Source organism: Durio zibethinus, chromosome 21, assembly GCF_047325235.1.
Source record: "Durio zibethinus cultivar Kanyao isolate XHJ-2024 chromosome 21, ASM4732523v1, whole genome shotgun sequence".
Lineage (NCBI taxonomy): Eukaryota > Viridiplantae > Streptophyta > Magnoliopsida > Malvales > Malvaceae > Durio > Durio zibethinus.
Window position 1 is genome coordinate 1,191,673 of NC_143182.1, and position 17,568 is coordinate 1,209,240.

At 35.0% G+C, this 17,568-nt stretch overlaps 3 protein-coding genes across 5 annotated transcripts; 2 read left to right on the forward strand and 1 right to left on the reverse strand.

The window, feature by feature from the left end:
• Window positions 1–134: 134 nt before the first annotated feature.
• LOC111304582 (F-box protein At5g51370-like) lies at window positions 135–2,995 on the reverse strand. Its single transcript, XM_022901249.2, has 2 exons — window positions 1,558–2,995; window positions 135–855 (listed from the first exon to the last, which is right to left on the reverse strand). The coding sequence occupies exons 1-2, from the start codon at window positions 2,835–2,837 to the stop codon at window positions 582–584; spliced, it is 1,554 nt and encodes a 517-aa protein (XP_022756984.1). The 5' UTR covers window positions 2,838–2,995; the 3' UTR covers window positions 135–581.
• Window positions 2,996–4,790: 1,795 nt separating this feature from the next.
• LOC111304583 (transcription factor UNE10-like) lies at window positions 4,791–10,069 on the forward strand. 2 transcript variants are annotated; one of them, XM_022901250.2, is made up of 6 exons: window positions 4,791–5,733; window positions 5,819–6,515; window positions 6,649–6,747; window positions 7,075–7,140; window positions 8,948–9,325; window positions 9,694–10,069. In XM_022901250.2, exons 1-6 carry the CDS (start codon window positions 5,633–5,635, stop codon window positions 9,775–9,777), a joined length of 1,425 nt encoding a protein of 474 aa, XP_022756985.1. In that variant the 5' UTR covers window positions 4,791–5,632; the 3' UTR covers window positions 9,778–10,069. The 2 variants fall into 2 exon arrangements, with proteins under 2 accessions (XP_022756985.1, XP_089606787.1); XM_089750661.1 differs by having other exon boundaries at window positions 5,602–5,733; window positions 5,819–6,557; window positions 6,604–6,747.
• Window positions 10,070–15,064: 4,995 nt separating this feature from the next.
• LOC111305897 (cyclin-U2-2-like) lies at window positions 15,065–16,493 on the forward strand. 2 transcript variants are annotated; one of them, XM_089750455.1, is made up of 2 exons: window positions 15,065–15,817; window positions 15,931–16,493. In XM_089750455.1, exons 1-2 carry the CDS (start codon window positions 15,411–15,413, stop codon window positions 16,196–16,198), a joined length of 675 nt encoding a protein of 224 aa, XP_089606581.1. In that variant the 5' UTR covers window positions 15,065–15,410; the 3' UTR covers window positions 16,199–16,493. The 2 variants fall into 2 exon arrangements, with proteins under 2 accessions (XP_089606581.1, XP_022759496.2); XM_022903761.2 differs by having other exon boundaries at window positions 15,399–15,817; window positions 15,934–16,474.
• Window positions 16,494–17,568: the final 1,075 nt, after the last annotated feature.

The window sequence follows — 17,568 nt, forward strand, 5'->3', positions numbered from 1 at the left end:
ATGCATGTTTTTATTTTTAATTCACTTTTCAAAATGCTAAGCTTAGTAAGAAAGATGCTTTTTTTTTTTGTAAAATATGAATAAAAAATGAATAATGATTAGAAAACCAAGACAAAAGAAAAGCATCTATAAAATGGATTCTAAATAAATGGATCATTCATTCATTCTATAAAGGAAGCAGCTGGATCCGAATTACAATGAGTTTGAAAAAAAATGTGTAAAATGTAAACTATATTCTTACCTTTTCGGTTTACATCAATTAACAAGTCAGATGATTACTTGTCAATGAAACTAGAAAATCTAACCCTCACTGAGAAGTTTGATGGAACGACATTCCCACCACTAAAAGACATTAACAAAGTTAATTCTTGCTTCAAGTTGAAATTCATGTGACAACTCCGCTCAGCTGGATTGATTGGTGTAAGGATGGCAAATCTTCCTCTGTTATTACCATGAATGAACATCATCTAAACTAAAGAAAGAATGATGATCGTAGAATCTTATAGGGCCTGTAGGTGTTGCTCTCACATCTTTTTCCATTAACTAGTTGATACCCAAATGGATGGCATCAGGCAGAACAATCAATCCTTTGACCTCTTGAAGAATCTACCACCTTTCATTCCCATTCCAGTCCCTGCAAGAGTTGACGATAGCAGAGATCGGGAATCCGGTCTCCATTTCAACTCTTTAAGCACAGAAAACAAGGTTGCTAGTTCAGGTGTGACTTCAGTATCCTTGATATTAGTACATGACATTACTCTCAATTGCTGAAGCTCTTTCAAAGAAAGCACCACCGACTCCAAACCTTTTATAGTCAGCAATGAGCATCCTTCCAGAGAAAGAAGCTTTACCCTCCTATAAAGTGGGGAAAATAAAAACGGAAATCGGTACTCAGAATTCAAATAAAAAGACTAAAATCACAAACTGAATATCCATAGAAAAGTGATGAAAGAAACTAGACAACTGAAAATGCATGATTATCATCAACAAGCATTCCTATTAACCATTTGAAAATGACGAGTAAATAGAAAGCAGGAAGAAGCAGAATTGGGATTTTAAAATACAGGCCATGAGCATATAACTGAGACGCTGCAACCTATTAAGCACCAAGAGGAAGGGAGTGGCCTCCTGTTCAACTGGAATCCAATTCTGAACTTTATAGAAATTTATTGCTTTGTTTGTGCAGACAAATTTAAGATTAAATCAACTGTCAAAGGCCTATATTTTCATCTAGTCATATTGCAAGAGCAAGACTAAAGGCCCCTTGTTAAAAGAGGAAACCCTTCAAAACCTAATCACTAATTTTTACCTCTCAACTTGGTTAATACTCGCACCATTCTCTAATAAGATCACCAATTTCCTAATACCCTACTTCCTAAATAATAATGCATTATGGAACATTAAAAAGTAATTTCCACAAAGCAAAGGTTGCAAAAAATCTAACATGGACACTTTCCTATCAATTTGGAACAAGAATCAGAAAATATACATGAACTACAATAATCCAAGTAAAAAAACAAAAGATAATGCAAATAGAAATGACAAAAAATCTCGTACCTACAAATACTAGCAAGGCCAAACACATCATCATCCAAACCCCAACAATTCTGTAAAACAATATCCCTAACATTTCCGCAAACCAAAAGCAAAGCTTTAACACTTTGCTTATCCCGAATTTGACATCGTTGCAAATGCAACTCTTCAAGAGTCGAACAAGACCCCAAATGCTCATCCGCCCCGGGACTCTTATCAATACTTTTACAGGACCTAAGCCTCAAAGTCTTCAAATTCCCGCAAAATGAAAGCCCAGCTAACCACCCACCATCCATTTGATGGTCAGAAAAGGTCAATTCTTCAAGCATTTGACAGCATTGCCCTATTGCCTTAATCCCATCATAGCTCCCTTCACATCCACAAAGCTCAAGCTTAACTAACCTTCTACAACCTTGAGCTAATAACGTTAACCCAATATCTGAAATTATGGAGTTGTAAAACCCATCAATGAACCCGATCAATTTGACTACCTGTAAATTTTTAATCCCCGAAATACCCTTCAAAGCCAAATCCCCACAACAATGTAGCTCCAATTCTTGCAATGTAGAACACTCCTCTGCAATTCTTAACAACCCTTCTTCGCTTGCTCCAATCACCACTAATCTCCGTAAATTCGGGTACTTTTCGGCTACCATTATAAGCCCCTGGTCAACTGCATTTGACGGCAACAACGCCGTTACTCCAAGAAATCCATTGGGGTTAAAATTAGTATCGACATGAACCGACACCGTTTTGTGGGTCACTAGAATCTCAGAGTTTCTCGGCATCCGAATACACGAACGGACAAGGTCTAAATCGGTGAGATTGGGGAACCGGATAAAAACCCGACCTGAAGTAACAAACGACCAATCGGTAACTTTGAGGGATTGCACCAACCGGCCGTTAAGGCACAACCAACGTTTGCAGACCAAGGAATTGGGGACATGTTGAGAGATGGGAAGCTTCGAGAATATTTTGAGAAGAAGTTCGTCGGATAGGAGGGCGCCGTAATCTGGTCCGGTGGGGTCCAAGGATATTGATTGAAACGATGTTAAATCAGGCTCGGACGGCGGCGAAGTTGATGGGGTACTGCTGAGAGGACGGTGGAACTGTTGCTGCATCTTGTAAAAAACATGCTTTAGAGCTTGTTCTTTGAACCAAATGTCTGGTAAGCTTTGAGCCCTTTTTGGTGATTGTGGCTTCAAGTTTAAGTTTTTATTGTAATACTCATGGTCCTGATTAGGGCTAAGGCTAGGGTTAGGGCTTGTCTTGGGGGAATTTGGTGATTTTGGTGAATACGACATTTTGTAAGGGTTTGGTTAACAAAAAAACAAAATTTTGAAAAATCTAAGCCAACACTCTGAACTGATTATTATATGTATTATTTAATTCGTTAACCTGCTTAGTTTTAACTGTGTAATAGCAGTAAGTTTTTGCTTCTCTTTCCCTCCCTACTTTCTATAACTGGGATTTGATTCCCAACCAAAAAAAAAAAAAAAAAACATAAACCATTTTTTCTTCTTATTGGATTTGTGTGTTGTACAAAAGATGATTAGATTTCCTTCACAGCACAGGAAATCCTTTTACCCTTTATACATAGTAGTGCCACCTCAGCAAAATTAAGGTGTTGGAATGACGTGGCATAATACTATAGGGTGATTGGAAGTTGGGGGCATGGTAATTTGGAGTTGATTGGCATTTAGGACTATCAGGAAATGATGAGTAAATGAATGTTGCCTTTGAGTTCGCCATGATAAAGTTGGTGGTCACTTAAAAGCTTTGAAGTTTGTCTCTTGTAATGTGAGATTCGAGTAACCACTTTCTTGGTGGATAACATTTTGTTTCCTCCTTTCTCTTTTTCCTTTGCCATAGCCATTGTGCCAAATTCTTTTAATTATGAAAAAGTAAACAAAAAGCAAACCTGATTGATGCGATGGTCATGCTTTCTTTCTTTCCGAGTTAATCAAATTACTAATCATTGCTATGGTTTCAGATTCTTCAAACTATTTAATTTTAATTTTGGCTTGTTTATGCTACGCCATCTTTTTACTAAAAAAGATTAAAAAAAAAAAAAACTCTTGGGTGTTGATTTTTTTTTTTAATACAAAAAGTGCTTCCATGTTCAACAACTGCATTTACTGCAATTGATAGCTCGAATTTCCTTTTCCATTTTACTGCAATATATGGGCCTGGCTGAAGAAGTTCATTAAAACCAAAGCAACGAAAATAAACATGAATTCTGCTTTAAACTTAAGTAATACTAGTGCTAGTATAATAAATGGGGGGAGAGGGGAGGCAAAGCCCATTAGAGACCCTGTTGAAGACAGAACCAATTGTGAGCCCACACATTGTAGGATGGTTTTGATACTTTTGGGGAAAAAAGTGCGTAGTCCAGCCGCCACTACAAATGCATCGCAATTTCTTTCAGCAACTTTCATTTTCCACTAGGATACATTCGTGTGGTTTAATAGGAAGTTTGGCTTTGGTTTCTCTTTCAATTGCATGTAAAAAGAGAGTGAAAAGTTCAAGCCATGGAATTATTGGAATCACCCTCTTCAATATTATCCACGTTATAAGAAAACAATTCAATATTCATAAAGAATCATACAAGTATGTTTGCATCGGCTTTAGTATATATTTTTAGATCATTTGAAAGTGGCATATTAAAGTGTTTAGAGAGAGATTTTTGCAGTATCACTCAGAGAAGTGAAAGAATGCATGATTTTTTCACCCCATGCATCCTTGTATGCTGAAAGGGATTTGCATGAAAATCAATCCATTGCAAAGATCCGAACTTCAAAGGAGTCATCGTGGTACCAAATTTATTATTCAATAGGGTTTGGCGGTTTGCTCTCCCATATGATTAACGTTTGGACCCCTGAATATCCATGCAATTTCAAGGCATTGGGCTGGTAAATGTCATGGAAATAATGAATCAGGCCTCACTGGAGCCCCACCATCGGCATCTCTGGACCATTATTTTCCCTTGCATTTTGCTAAAATGCAGATATTTTATTAGATTTAATTCCTGTCCCCCTTAACCGGTGATTTTGAAAAAAACAAGTTTTATATTAATTTAATTCATTCGTTTCATACACCAGAATAAAATTTTAATATTTTTATTTAATCTTTAAAAATGAATCCATTTTATGGATGCAATGCGAGTCAATCGGTGACCAGAATACATTGACGTGGCTGGGTAAACCACCACAAATCTTTAAATATATGTTTCACAAATACTTGGAAAACTCTACACATCAAATAGTTAGATAGTTAACCAACTTTGCAGTTTAAACTGACATGTTTTGTCCTGCAACAACATTTCAAGCTTCACTTCTTCCCCTATTTTGGGCTGTATGGACCCCGTAAGATTATAAGAAAACTAGTAATAATAAGAGCTACGGATTAAACTAGAGTGCGGGGGAAAGGCCAGTCTTTTAATGTAAGTAGAAATTCGGTGTGAGGAGATGTTTTCTGAATTCTGAATGCTGTAGAGCTTTTGCCCGTGGCAGTGATACTCACTAGGCTTCATCTGGTTAGTCCTTTGTATCAGAGTTACAGTGTACAATTGATGAGTTATACATTACAGTTCTCACACGGGCGGTTTGGGTGAATAGCTTTTACAATCGCCTCCGTTTCCAGCATGAAGGGGTCCCGCATTCTTACTTGACTGTTCAATGTACTCGATATCAATATTTGGAGTCTCCGCTTGGCCCTTTATTTCCCATCTTTCGTTCGGCCTCTGATTCTGTGGCTGTCTCCTGGTGGATATAACTTGTGACCCAGTTACTCATCATCGTTTCGTACCTTTTTATTTAATTTTTGTTATTTTAAGCACTTCCTCATTTTCTCCTTTAATACATATGGACCAGAATCCTTCTTTCTTTCTCTCTTTACTTTCTTCAATTGATTGCGATTCTTATCTCCATAATAAAAGCTTGGTAACGCATTTATTTCTCGGTACCATTAACAACAACCTGAATAGACCCCAAAATATTCCCTTGTCTGAAACGTTAAGATTGTTCAAGCAAAACGGATTGCAAAATTAGTTCCTATAAGACAACAATCACTGCTAGTAGTCACGGCAAGTTCTGTTAAAATGAGTCAGTGCGTTCCTAGTTGGGATCTCGACGACAATCCGGTCACTGCAAACCACTCTCTCCGTTCCAACTCCTATTCAACTGCCCCTGATGTTCCTATGTAAAACGCATCTCTTCTCTATATAACGAGTGTCTGTAAATTTACCTATTTTTCTTTGTGTTGATGTTTGTGGTTTAATTTGCAGGTTAGAATATGAAGTAGCAGAATTAACATGGGAAAATGGCCAACTAGCCATGCATAGCTTAGGTCAGTCATGCGTGCGGGCCAAACCCCTAAACTCCACCTCTCCCTCTAAGTACAATTGGGAAAAGCCACGCGGTAATGGCACTTTGGAGTCCATAGTGAACCAGGCAACACGCTTTCCATATCGTATGGCTTCTCTTGAAGGCGGCGGGGATGAACTTGTACCCTGGTTCGACCAGCACCGTGCTGCAGCCGTAGCGGCGGCGTCATCAGCCACCATGACTATGGATGCTGTGGTTCCTTGCTCGAACAGGTCCGAGGACCGGACCACGCACGTGATGGAATCTATATCAAGGCTTGGAGCAGGTACTTGCGTAATGGGAAGCTCCACTAGGGAGGGATCCTGTAGTGGGGCAGCTGGTACCCAAGAAGACGAGGTACTCCTCACTGGGAAACGCGCAAGGGCGGCGCGTGTTCCTGCAGCACCCGAATGGAGCGGCAAGGAACAAAGTGCAAGCGCCAGTGCCACGTTTGGAAGGGATAGCCAGCAAGTGACCGTTGATACGTACGAGAAGGATTTGGGTGTGGGTTTTACTTCGACTTCCCTTGGTTCCCCTGAAAATACAAGTTCTGCAAGAGCTTGTACCAAGGCCACCACTGCTGACGATCGTGACTCTGTTTGTCACAGTAGACCCCAGGCAAAGTTCTATTCAATTATTATTGCATGTGCGTGTACTTTGATTTTAACTTTAATCTTCCCTTTTTTACAAAAATATTGAAAAATACTTTCTTTTGGTTTTTTTTTTGTGTGATTTTCCTGTTACGTTAAAGAGGGAGATAGGTGAGGAATACAAGAAGAAAGAAACTGGGAAATCTTCAGTTTCAACTAAAAGGAGCAGGGCTGCTGCCATCCATAACCAGTCTGAACGTGTATGATCTCCTTCTCTGTCTTGAAAAGGAATTAAAAAGAATAAAAATAATAATCCAATATAATTGTTCATGACTGAATATTAGCACATAATTTGATTAATAAAATGGTTATTGTAATTGTTTACATCAATGAGACATCGTAAATGACTGGATTGGATTCGATCAGACCAATGGCGAAAGTGAAGACTCATTCATCAGTCGAATGGAATTTGACTTGTTTCAAATGTTCTGAATAAATAACTAAATACTCGGTTGGTAGTATTGGTATTTTATTTTTCTTCTTTGTAGAAAGTACTTACTTTTTTTGTTGATTTTGAGTTTTTCCAGAAAAGAAGAGATAAGATAAACCAAAGGATAAAGACGTTACAGAAATTGGTACCCAATTCTAGCAAGGTACGAAATTTTTAACTCAGCTTTTTTTATGTGGTAGTATTAATTACGAAAAGTACTTTTGGCAGTGGTGAAATGAATTCGAGTACGGTAGTTGAAAGGATCATCTCAATGTTGATGTCTTGTTATTTTTTCACAAATTTCCATATCTGAAGTGATATGAACCTCTCATCACAGTACTTCACGTGTTGACATGAAGGAACAACATTTTTTATACTGTCTACTCATAACTTTACACAGTATCTTTCTACCAAAAGTCATTCTTAATAAAGTAAGGGTGGAGGTTTCACTGTATATTTTAGTTCTTCCTTATCCTCGACAAGATAGTTTTTGAGTTTTTTTTTTCATTGATTTATCAAATAAAATAAAATAAACTATTAACTTTCCCCGTACTTTTTCGGTTCCTTTAATAAATGCTATCTTGACGTTCAAACTTGGAACAAGTTGATCCACTCATATAGGATAAAACTATTCGTGTCGTGTCGTGTCATGTCGTTCATGCCAATCTCTTAAATTAAACATATCGTATATATCCTGACGTACTATCCTCTTTAGCATCTTTTCACTTTTAAACTCTCTTTGAGCTTGTACTTTCAGCCTGCTCTCTCTTACTCTTAAAGGCGCTAAAAGAATAGCTGGCATGGCTTATATGAGATTTAGATACAAAGGTGAAGATATCTTGGATTTGATCCTTGTGTTGGTCGCTTGATTTAGATGGTATTCATATTTTATAGAGCATTTATGTGCCACTAGTTATTTATGAATCGTAGTCAGAAAAAGTAAATCTGAGAGATAGCAAGAGAATGTAAGAAACTATTAATATATTCAACATTACTTCACATGATTAGGAGATCCTAGCTTCCTAGATTAGTCTTCATTAGATAAATTGCCGACATAGAACGATATAAATGTGGTCCAAATCAATTTTTCAGTTCAAATGGTTGTGGGTATTTCGGGACTGTTTCCCAGGCCACACAATTAACTAATTTGCCATGGGGACAACTTGACAGAAGGTTGACAGGTGTGCAGACAATCACCTGCAACCACACAATGACCCTTTTCATGGTAGGCCCCTGTTGCTCTTGGACATCTCTGAAATCTGTCACTGCCATGATTCTAATCTATAACAACTGCAAGGAACGTTGGTGTACACGCTTTGGTAAGTCGGTCATGCATGCAATACTAAACAGAGTAACACCATAATGTTACGGTTTGGAGATATTTGGTTTTTCTCAGACTCTGATTATACATAAAATGAAAGGAGTTGAAGAACTTTGTGGTACAGACAGTTACCCTAAGGGCTTGTGTCTTCACTTTGACCTATGAACATCTTCTAAGCCTTCTGCCTTGTCTGAACTCATTCTACCCTTAACTAAACAGCTACTGATTTTAACTTTTCCAGCTATGAGTAAATTATGTGATGCTGAGGGTTGGTTCGTGTTCATCTTTTGATTGATGCTACATTTCGGTTTTAAAAAGAGCATTGCAAACATGAAAATATTGAAAATTTCAAATGGTTTCGAGTCCTACTGAATCAAGTTTCACGGCTAAACTGCAAAACCCTCACATTTGTGTTCACAAGCACCTCAACTTCATTTTTTGCCCCATATGATATTATAGAACTGCAAGTTAAAACAGATTTCCAATAAACATAGTTAGCAGGGTATGCTTTGCATGTTTGGCAGTTTCAGAGAATGACCCTTTCTCGAGGAAATTTCTCGATATTTTACAAAGTAAAAATTCAAAACTATAGAGATTTTGTTGTTTTATACGTCTAAGTTAATGATAAATTAATTTTATTTCATTACAGACTGATAAAGCTTCAATGTTAGACGAAGTTATTGAATATCTGAAACATCTACAAGCACAAGTTCAAATGATGAGTAGGATGAACTTGCCACCAATGATGTTGCCGATGACAATGCAACAGCAACTCCAAATGTCAATGATGGGGATGATGGGAATGGGAATGGGAATGGGGATGGGGATGGGGATGGGCATGGGCATGGGCATGGGTGTCATGGACATGAACACCATTGGCCGGCCTAACATCAACGGTATCTCTGCAGTTCTGCCTAATCCTTTCATGACTATGACTTCTTGGGATGGCTCTGGCGACCGGTTACAAGCTGCCTCAGCAGCTCTAATGCCAGACCCTCTTTCCACATTCCTGGCTTGCCAATCACAGGTAGCATTTGTTTTCTATCGTGTTAAAAATATCTTGCCGCTATAGTAATTGATTGACGGTTCCACTTAGGCTCTAGCAGGTTGATCTCAATGTTGAACTACTGGATTAATAAGTTTTGCAGTGTATCAATCAGGTCATTAACTAATAACTAGTCAAATCATATTAAATTCAGTTACTTATCAGTGGTTACTATGTCTCATTAAGGACAAAAAGTGGCAACCTTCAGTTTCTCATCAACCAGCTGGCATATGATAGGGATATACTATATTTACATTTGAAATTTTGCTTATTAGGATGAATCATCAAATAATCTAGGTGGATGTAAGATATCAATATAGGCTGTTTGATTAATAACAAACTTGTTGCAGCCGATGACTATGGATGTGTACAGCCGAATAGCCGCCTTGTATCAGCAGATGCAACAACCACCAGCTTCTAGTTCGAAGAGCTAAGCTAAGTTTTTATATTCAAAAACATGAACTTGGGTTTTAATTCTTGCACTTTCACAGGTTTTGGTACGATCTAGTTCATGTAATTATTTATTTCTTAATTACAAGCATGTGGTGTGGGTGGTGAGTTTGTTGCAAATCATTCTCTTTGAATTTGTAATATATATCGTGGCTCCAATGAGCGAAGATCTCCGAATCTTCCCCTTTCTTCGATCTTGTATTTAGTGTAAAATTTCATCTGTCAAAGTATCAATCAACTAATCTAAAGTCAAACCTTCAGATGTTTTTTTGCGCATTGATTGTGAAAAGTGATCTAATGCTTCATCCTTTGAGAAGATACAGCATTTGCTTAATTGGAGCTCGCGTTTGTGAGCTAAATGACGGATCAATTGAGTATAAATTTGTTGTTTTTGTTTTCAGATTTGGATATCTTTTATAAAAAATTAAGTCTGCAAATCAAAATTAAATCTGTTTCAAATAGGGCATTGCCGTCGTAGATGCCATTAGTGGTAGAAACCCAAACTTGATCATCGGCTTGTCTACCTATACTGTAATTTAATGGTGGATTCCATAATCAATATCTGAATTGTTGTCAATTCCAATGCCTTGGGGAGTCAGCAAACGTGTAATGTTCATAAAAGATGAACATTTAAATGATTGGATGCTCGTCTGTCAACTTGCAATTAGGAATCACCACACGTTTGTTCTAATGGGTTCCACACAAATTATCATTTTGCCACATTATGAATGACTTTGGACTTTTGGACAAAATCATGAGAAATGCCAATTTTAAAGCCGACAGTAGAAATATTTTCTTTTTTTTTTTCCTTTGATTTTGCTTTTCACATTTTCCCTTTATTTTGGAGTCCATGATCAGACTTCCTAGTGCACCAAATCCTCACAAAAGTTATCCGGACTGCTGCAAGCTTTTTCTGCTGGAATCATTATACTTAAACTCAATTGGTTCGACTTCATTTCTTTGAGCCTGTCAATTGGTTCAAACCATAACTACATGCAAGAAGAACATTAAAATAATTAAAAATTAATTTGAGACTGTAGTATTTAATTTGATATAAGAATTAATATGACGTTTGGATTTTGTTCATCTATATATGCAAGATAAAATAAGCTAGCTCTGAGATACATCTTCTCTTTTTACGCAATGATTACATGATCCAAACTTCAGTTTGCATTTGGTTTATTGATATATAATTTTCTACTCAAAGATTAAAGTTTTAATCTTTCTTTTTCAAATTTTTTTTAAAAAAGAAGAATTACATAAAGATTCAACTTTAAAATAAACAATATATATTTACGAACCTTAAAGAATTTCTTTAACAATGATAAATCACCAAGAGAATTAATTAACAATATATATGGTAGATGATTAATAATGGGATCTCTTGTTTTTATTTAATTTGTCCTTTCTTGCAAAAAAAAAAAAAAATTATGCTCGTTTTCAACAAGGGACCCTTCGCATTTAGCTGTTGTGATAGACAGCAGCATCCACATCGTATTTAAAAGATAGATAAGAGTTGTGTATGATTGGAAAATGAAACGCTTGGACAATGAGATCACCACATGCTTTTGTGTTGAAAATCTTAACCCTCTTTCCCACCTAAAATAAATTATTCTTGAATTTATCACTCATCATATCATACTCTTTGTTTATTTCTTGCCCTATTTTAGAAGATTAATGTTGCGAGTGGACAATTAAATTCCCAAAAAAATTGTTACATTTTTTTTTTTAATTTCGTCGCATCAAAACTATTTTTTACGTATTATTGAGGTTTTTTTTTTTTTTTTATATGAGTTCCAATTAAAATTTATGAAATAAGAGAAAATTATTTATAATCTAATATTTTTATCTCATAGAAAAATTTTACTATTTTTTTTTATAAAGAAAGTCACAATTTAAGGAAAAAGGTTTTAAGTATTGAAGTTTAAAGTTTAAATTTATTTGATAGCATATACTAAAAATGATTAAATGAAATAATCAGTGTTAAAAAAATTTTATTATTTTTTTTGGATGGTTATGACATGAAAAGCTTATTGGGCCTCATAGAGGATGGCAGAAGGAGAAAAGTGAGTTGGGTCAACCTGAAGGTAAGAAACCAGATGCTAGGCCTTGAATAGAAAGATTCTATATCATCCTTGAGTGACTTAAATCCTTTTCCCACGAAAAGGAAAAAGAAAAAGGTCCAAAAAGTGATATAGATGTAATGGAAGGAAGAATCGTATCCTTCATGAAATCTTAGCATCTTGAAACTTGAAAGCAAAAGAACATGATTTCTCCATATGAATCATTTTTTGCCTTTTTTCCCCACTTAGAGAATGTTACAACTTTGCTTCGAATGCACAAATTTGCGCTAATTCCAAACTGGTTCCATTCTCATTGCTTTTCTAGCATTCATGGTGGCTAAGAAATATTACTACAAAATAAATAATGATAATTTGATTTTTTGATATGATGTTGAATTTTTAATTATAGTAATAAGAATTTAATCTATGATAATTTTAAATATAAAAAAAAATTTCTTAATGATCTTTTTGAATACGTCTTTAGTGCAAAAAATTATCACACGTCAAAAATGTTTCAACTTTTTGTATGGTAAACAGGCCTTGTAAAATTCAAGTACTGGACCCAACCATGAAGCATTGAAAGCACGTAAATGTCAGGGGATGTCGTTGGACCATTTTTTAACTGATGATCCCAACAGAGTTGGTCATTATTAAAAGGGCTTGTTGAAAAGGGTTTTGCATGGCTATTGTACCTTATTTCATCCAAAAGAAATCTCGTGGGTTGGAAGAATGTATCCTACGTGACATATGGATCACGTTCATTTTTGTTACACAATCACTGACATCAGGCCTTGCAGACCGAGACTTGATCCTGGGCCTTGATCCTCCATTTGTTGTGAACATATGATCCTGGCAAGATGTTTCTTGTTTTGCAAAAAAAGCCCAAATTCTCCGTATATATTTTTTCTAATTTGAATAGAGGCTAAAGTTGGCTCAAATCTTTGTGGCCTAATGGGTATGTCTGGCCTAGAAAACTAAATTCTCTCAGCCAGACTAGGGTAATTTTTTTTTAGACAAAAAAATCGTAGCTTAAAGATGGAAAAAATAGTTATATATATATATATATATTAAGATTTAAATTTTAAATTTATTAAATATTATTTTTTTTTAAATAATCATATAAATCAATTTAGATAAACTTCTTAACAAATTTCATTTATGGTTTCACCCTCAAATCTGAGTTCCCTTGCCAGATCTTAAAGTAAGTGCCTTTGAGCTTTGATTTGTGCATTTCCAATCAAGCAAATGAGATTTGAGCTACTCTACTTTTTCCCTTGTCCATCACTGAGAAAGATCAATGAAGACAACTTTGTGGCCAAACCAACGATCGAAAAGATTCTGGTAGTCCAAATCATTTTCAATCAGGACATCATTTCACCGAAACCTGTGGATCACATTGAGAAATGGAAATATATTTCCAAACATATTCTGGCCCAGATAAGATTTTCTAGCCAGAATTTTGGTAGTTTCAGCAAGGTACATCTTGGGCCTATTTCAACTGTTTGGGTTAATAATGGCATGAATCAGTGAAGTGTCGGTTCCAACTTCAAGCATATAAATTCATAATTTCATTGAGATAAATACATCTTTCTTCAATAACAACAAAAAGAAAAAAAAAAGGGTAAATGAGCGTCCAGGGGTTAATTTGATAGTAGTTAGATATTTATAGTTAGCCTCAAATTTTGGTTAGATATTTTCTCTGGTGGACCAATATTAGCATACCGGATATTGCTTCTTATATTAGGAAAGAAAATATTATATGCCCATGTGATTTTTTTTTCTCACAAACTTTTTTATTTAATAAAAGATCTTCTAATTTTTTAATTTTTTAAAAATTTTATCCTAAAATAATTATATATACATTTTTGTATATATTTTTTATGTGTACGTCCGGTTAAAAATGATACGGTTCTCGACTTTTTACCCACATTGCAAGACTGGATAATCATGCGACTTCCAAATAAGATAACAATATGCAATGTTCGATTTACAGCGCATAGGGATATCATTTGATATTAACTTTAATCATTTTGTTTCTTTACTTTATTTTTTTCTACTTGATGATGAGAATCTAATCGATGGTGATTAATCATAATCATCATTTTAAGTTTCGGCCACTGGCCTAATTACAAAATGTACTTTTTTTTTCTTTATTATATTATTTATATATGTATTATTATTAAAATATTTGAATGAATTTGATATCATGAATCAAACGATATCAAATGATATAAATTCAGTAAAAATTATAAATAAATAAAAAATAAAATAATAACTACAATTTCAAATAAGGTATAAATTTTTTGTTTTACATGTATTAAAAAAAAAAAACTACCTGACTTATCACAAATTAATGAAAAATATGACCAACTAATAACATAACTTCTTTGATAAAATCTAGCCACTCATCTCATAATTTCCTCTTCCTCTTTTAAAGTATAATTCCTATATATATATATATATTTATATTTCTTTCTTCTTCACCATTTTCTTTTCACCAGAGTGTGCCAATGTCTAGTAATAATTGGTACTACTAATAAATAAGAAATTTTGGCATATATATTAGGACTTCCTTATCAACTAACTATCAATATCATCATTTTGATGTACATCTCAAATAATGCTTCATATTTTCGTTATCTTCATGGTAAGGAACCCTAATACATCAAGATAAAAGTCGAATATAGTGTCGGTGTGCTTCAAATAACATGCAAGATATGAAGAAAACTAGAGGGAAAAAGGAAAACCCAAGACTGAGATTCTAATCTCAGCTGCTCCGCAAGAAGAGGCATGATCTAGTAAATAATTGCCGGCTTCATGACTGCAAATATCAACCAAACAAAAAATTGCACGTGGTACAACTAGAAGTAGAAATCCAAGATTTGATGACTTGGAAGAGTCAAATAGCTACTGCACGTGGAACCGAGAACCAGTCCACTTGGACCTGAGTCGTTTTGGATTTTCACAGGACACGAATCTTAAGGCCAGTACAAGTACATCTACATAACTATAAATGCCGTCCAGTTTTGTGGGTCCAAGCCTGACCAGGGAAGCGACTCTGGTCTTTTCTTTCATGCCCATCTTTGCCCTTCTTCAACCCACTGTCGGCGAGCCCAAGGGATGGTTAGATATACAGAGCATTGGGTGATTTTTATAATGTTGAAAGCTTAGCTGGTTTGTCTGTAGTCTGTACCGTGGGTTTGCGAGGAGGAAACATTCAAATCTTTAAGAAAATGATACTATTATTACCTTGGCTTCCACCCACCTTCCAAATGGCCCAAACCAATGTCGTTTCTCTCTTTATTTATTCACTTTCACAGCCAATTTATCTGAAACGCGTCCTATTCTTCTACATCTTTCTATAAATCCTCATTAAACCTCACATTTTTTTCAATACCCCACAGCCAAGGTCCCCCCTTCATTTTCTTTCTTCAGATTTCACGCTTATTAGCAGTATCTTTCTGCAAATCCTTGTCAAAACTTTTTCATTTTCTTTAGCCTCAATCACATTCCTCTGTGACCACATACAGAGAAACGTTTTTTAACTCTCAAAAATGGCCGCATCTTCTCTTACCATCTCCCCAAGAAAGCTTCGATCCGATCTGTACTCTTATTCCTATCAGAATGATGCAAACACCCCACTGGTGATCTCAGTTCTTGCTTCTCTTATTGAGAGAACAATGACAAGAAATGAAAGGATTGCCAAGAACTGTAAATGGGCATTGACAAAAGATTTCAGAAGCAGAGTTTTTGATTGCCATGAGACACCAGACATGACAATTCAATCCTACCTAGAGAGAATCTTCCGATACACCAAAGCCGGACCCTCAGTTTATGTTGTTGCATATGTATATATTGATCGGTTTTGTCAGGCAAATCCTGGGTTTCGGATTAGTGCAAGAAATGTACATAGGCTTCTCATTACTACTATCATGGTGGCTTCCAAGTATGTTGAAGACATGTGAGTATTGTTTCTCTTCTTTTAACTTTTCCTTTTTACATTTTGATGTTTTCACTTGAAATTATATATATATGTACAATATTCTAATAGTATTGTTGGTGTTTTCTCTAAAGTAGGAATTACAGAAATTCGTATTTTGCAAGAGTGGGAGGATTGAAAACAAACGAATTGAATAAATTGGAGCTTGAATTTTTATTCTTGATGGGTTTCAAATTGCATGTAAATGTGTGTGTGTTCGAGAGCTATTGCTGCCACTTGGAGAGGGAAGTGAGCATTGGAGGAGGATACCACATTGAGAGAACTCTAAGATGTGCTGAAGAAATCAAATCAAGACAAATTGAAGAAAGAAGATACAACCAGATTGCTCGCATTATGTTGTAATTACATCGTTGAGGGAATTTTCATTCTTCCTGTTTTGCTTTTGCAATGGGTTGTATAATTTATACTATAGTTTCTTGTGTACAGATTAATGTAAAATTTGTGATGGTTTTGGTTGAAATTAGGGCCAATACAGAGGAGTGATGTATAACTATGGTATGGTTTTCAACTAATGCAATAATAGTAGTATTACATTTCTTAATTCCATTCCCATGGGTTTCCTTTTGCTTACAAATTTACAACCAAACAAAGCTTCGATGCGCCATTGGCAAGATAGTGAAATTTTGGGAACCGGCTGAAACTTGAAAATTTAAAGCTGAATGCGCAATTCTTGGGATTTAATTAAGCAGATTCGATTTGGTAAAGATCACAATTTGGTTTGAAATTTTAAATTCCTCATATACAACCAATTTCTTCGGGCCCTTCATTCTCTAGTCTGTCAATATTCTTCACTGCTGATTAGGCAATAATATTAAAATCCCATTTGATTTTGAAAGGAAATAAATAAATATGTGGATTTGTGTATTTTTTAGTGTCTGTTTTGTATAAATACACAAAAATTATTGTCACTTGTTATGTTGATATACTAAATATAAAACTTTTTTTTTTTTTGTTTTATTAAAATTTCCTATTCAATTTTTGTTAAAATTTCAAAAACTATTTCTTAAGTATATTTTTGAATCATTTTTATATTATATCATTATATTATATTTAAAATTATCCGATCTATAAATAAATTCGATAAAAATAAACGGATGAGATAATAGACTTGAAGAGTACACAAAAATTAACATATATTTAACGTCGTTAAGACAAATTAATTTAAATCGATTCCAAAATTATGAGATATAAAATTTAATTTGTTGTTTTTATTATTATAAGGTGGGCAAATTAAACTATCCTCTGACTATGCAGCCTCCTTTTAATGGTAAACTTTTTTTTGTTTGAGATATTCTCTCAATGGTACAGTAACCAAATGAATTCTAAGTAGAAAATGACTTGTGTTCAGAAAAGTGCATCCATTAATGTAATAAAATCCAGTTAGTTGGAACTTGGAACTTGGAACTTGGGTGTAGAATTGGGAAGAACATTAATTTTATCTAACAAAGTTATTCTCTATATTTGAAGCAAAAGGGAAGGCCTCCATCACATAAAACTACATCGGACCACTTTTAAGTTTTAATTAATACTAATTACTACAACAAATCTTATTTAAAATTATCAAACAAAACCATGTCTCCCCTTTTTTTTTCCCTAGTTAAGCATGTAAAGTGGAGGAAGATTAATACTATTAAATATTTGTCAATATTTTTGGTTTTAAGGGAGGCAGAGTCCTTCAACAAGGGAGAGGACCACAGCCTTGATGTCTTCTT

Bases quoted from the DNA above. Each gene is read 5' to 3' on its own strand.
- LOC111304582 (XM_022901249.2), bottom strand. From the start codon at position 2,837: ATGTCGTATTCACCAAAATCACCAAATTCCCCCAAGACAAGCCCTAAC. The intron at 856-1,557 runs GTACGAGATTTT...CCCACTTTATAG, and splicing joins GGCCTTGCTAGTATTTGTAG to GAGGGTAAAGCTTCTTTCTC.
- LOC111304583 (XM_089750661.1), top strand. From the start codon at position 5,633: ATGAGTCAGTGCGTTCCTAGTTGGGATCTCGACGACAATCCGGTCACT. The intron at 7,141-8,947 runs GTACGAAATTTT...ATTTCATTACAG, and splicing joins TGGTACCCAATTCTAGCAAG to ACTGATAAAGCTTCAATGTT. The intron at 9,326-9,693 runs GTAGCATTTGTT...AACTTGTTGCAG, and splicing joins TCCTGGCTTGCCAATCACAG to CCGATGACTATGGATGTGTA.
- LOC111305897 (XM_089750455.1), top strand. From the start codon at position 15,411: ATGGCCGCATCTTCTCTTACCATCTCCCCAAGAAAGCTTCGATCCGAT. The intron at 15,818-15,930 runs GTGAGTATTGTT...TTTTCTCTAAAG, and splicing joins TCCAAGTATGTTGAAGACAT to TAGGAATTACAGAAATTCGT.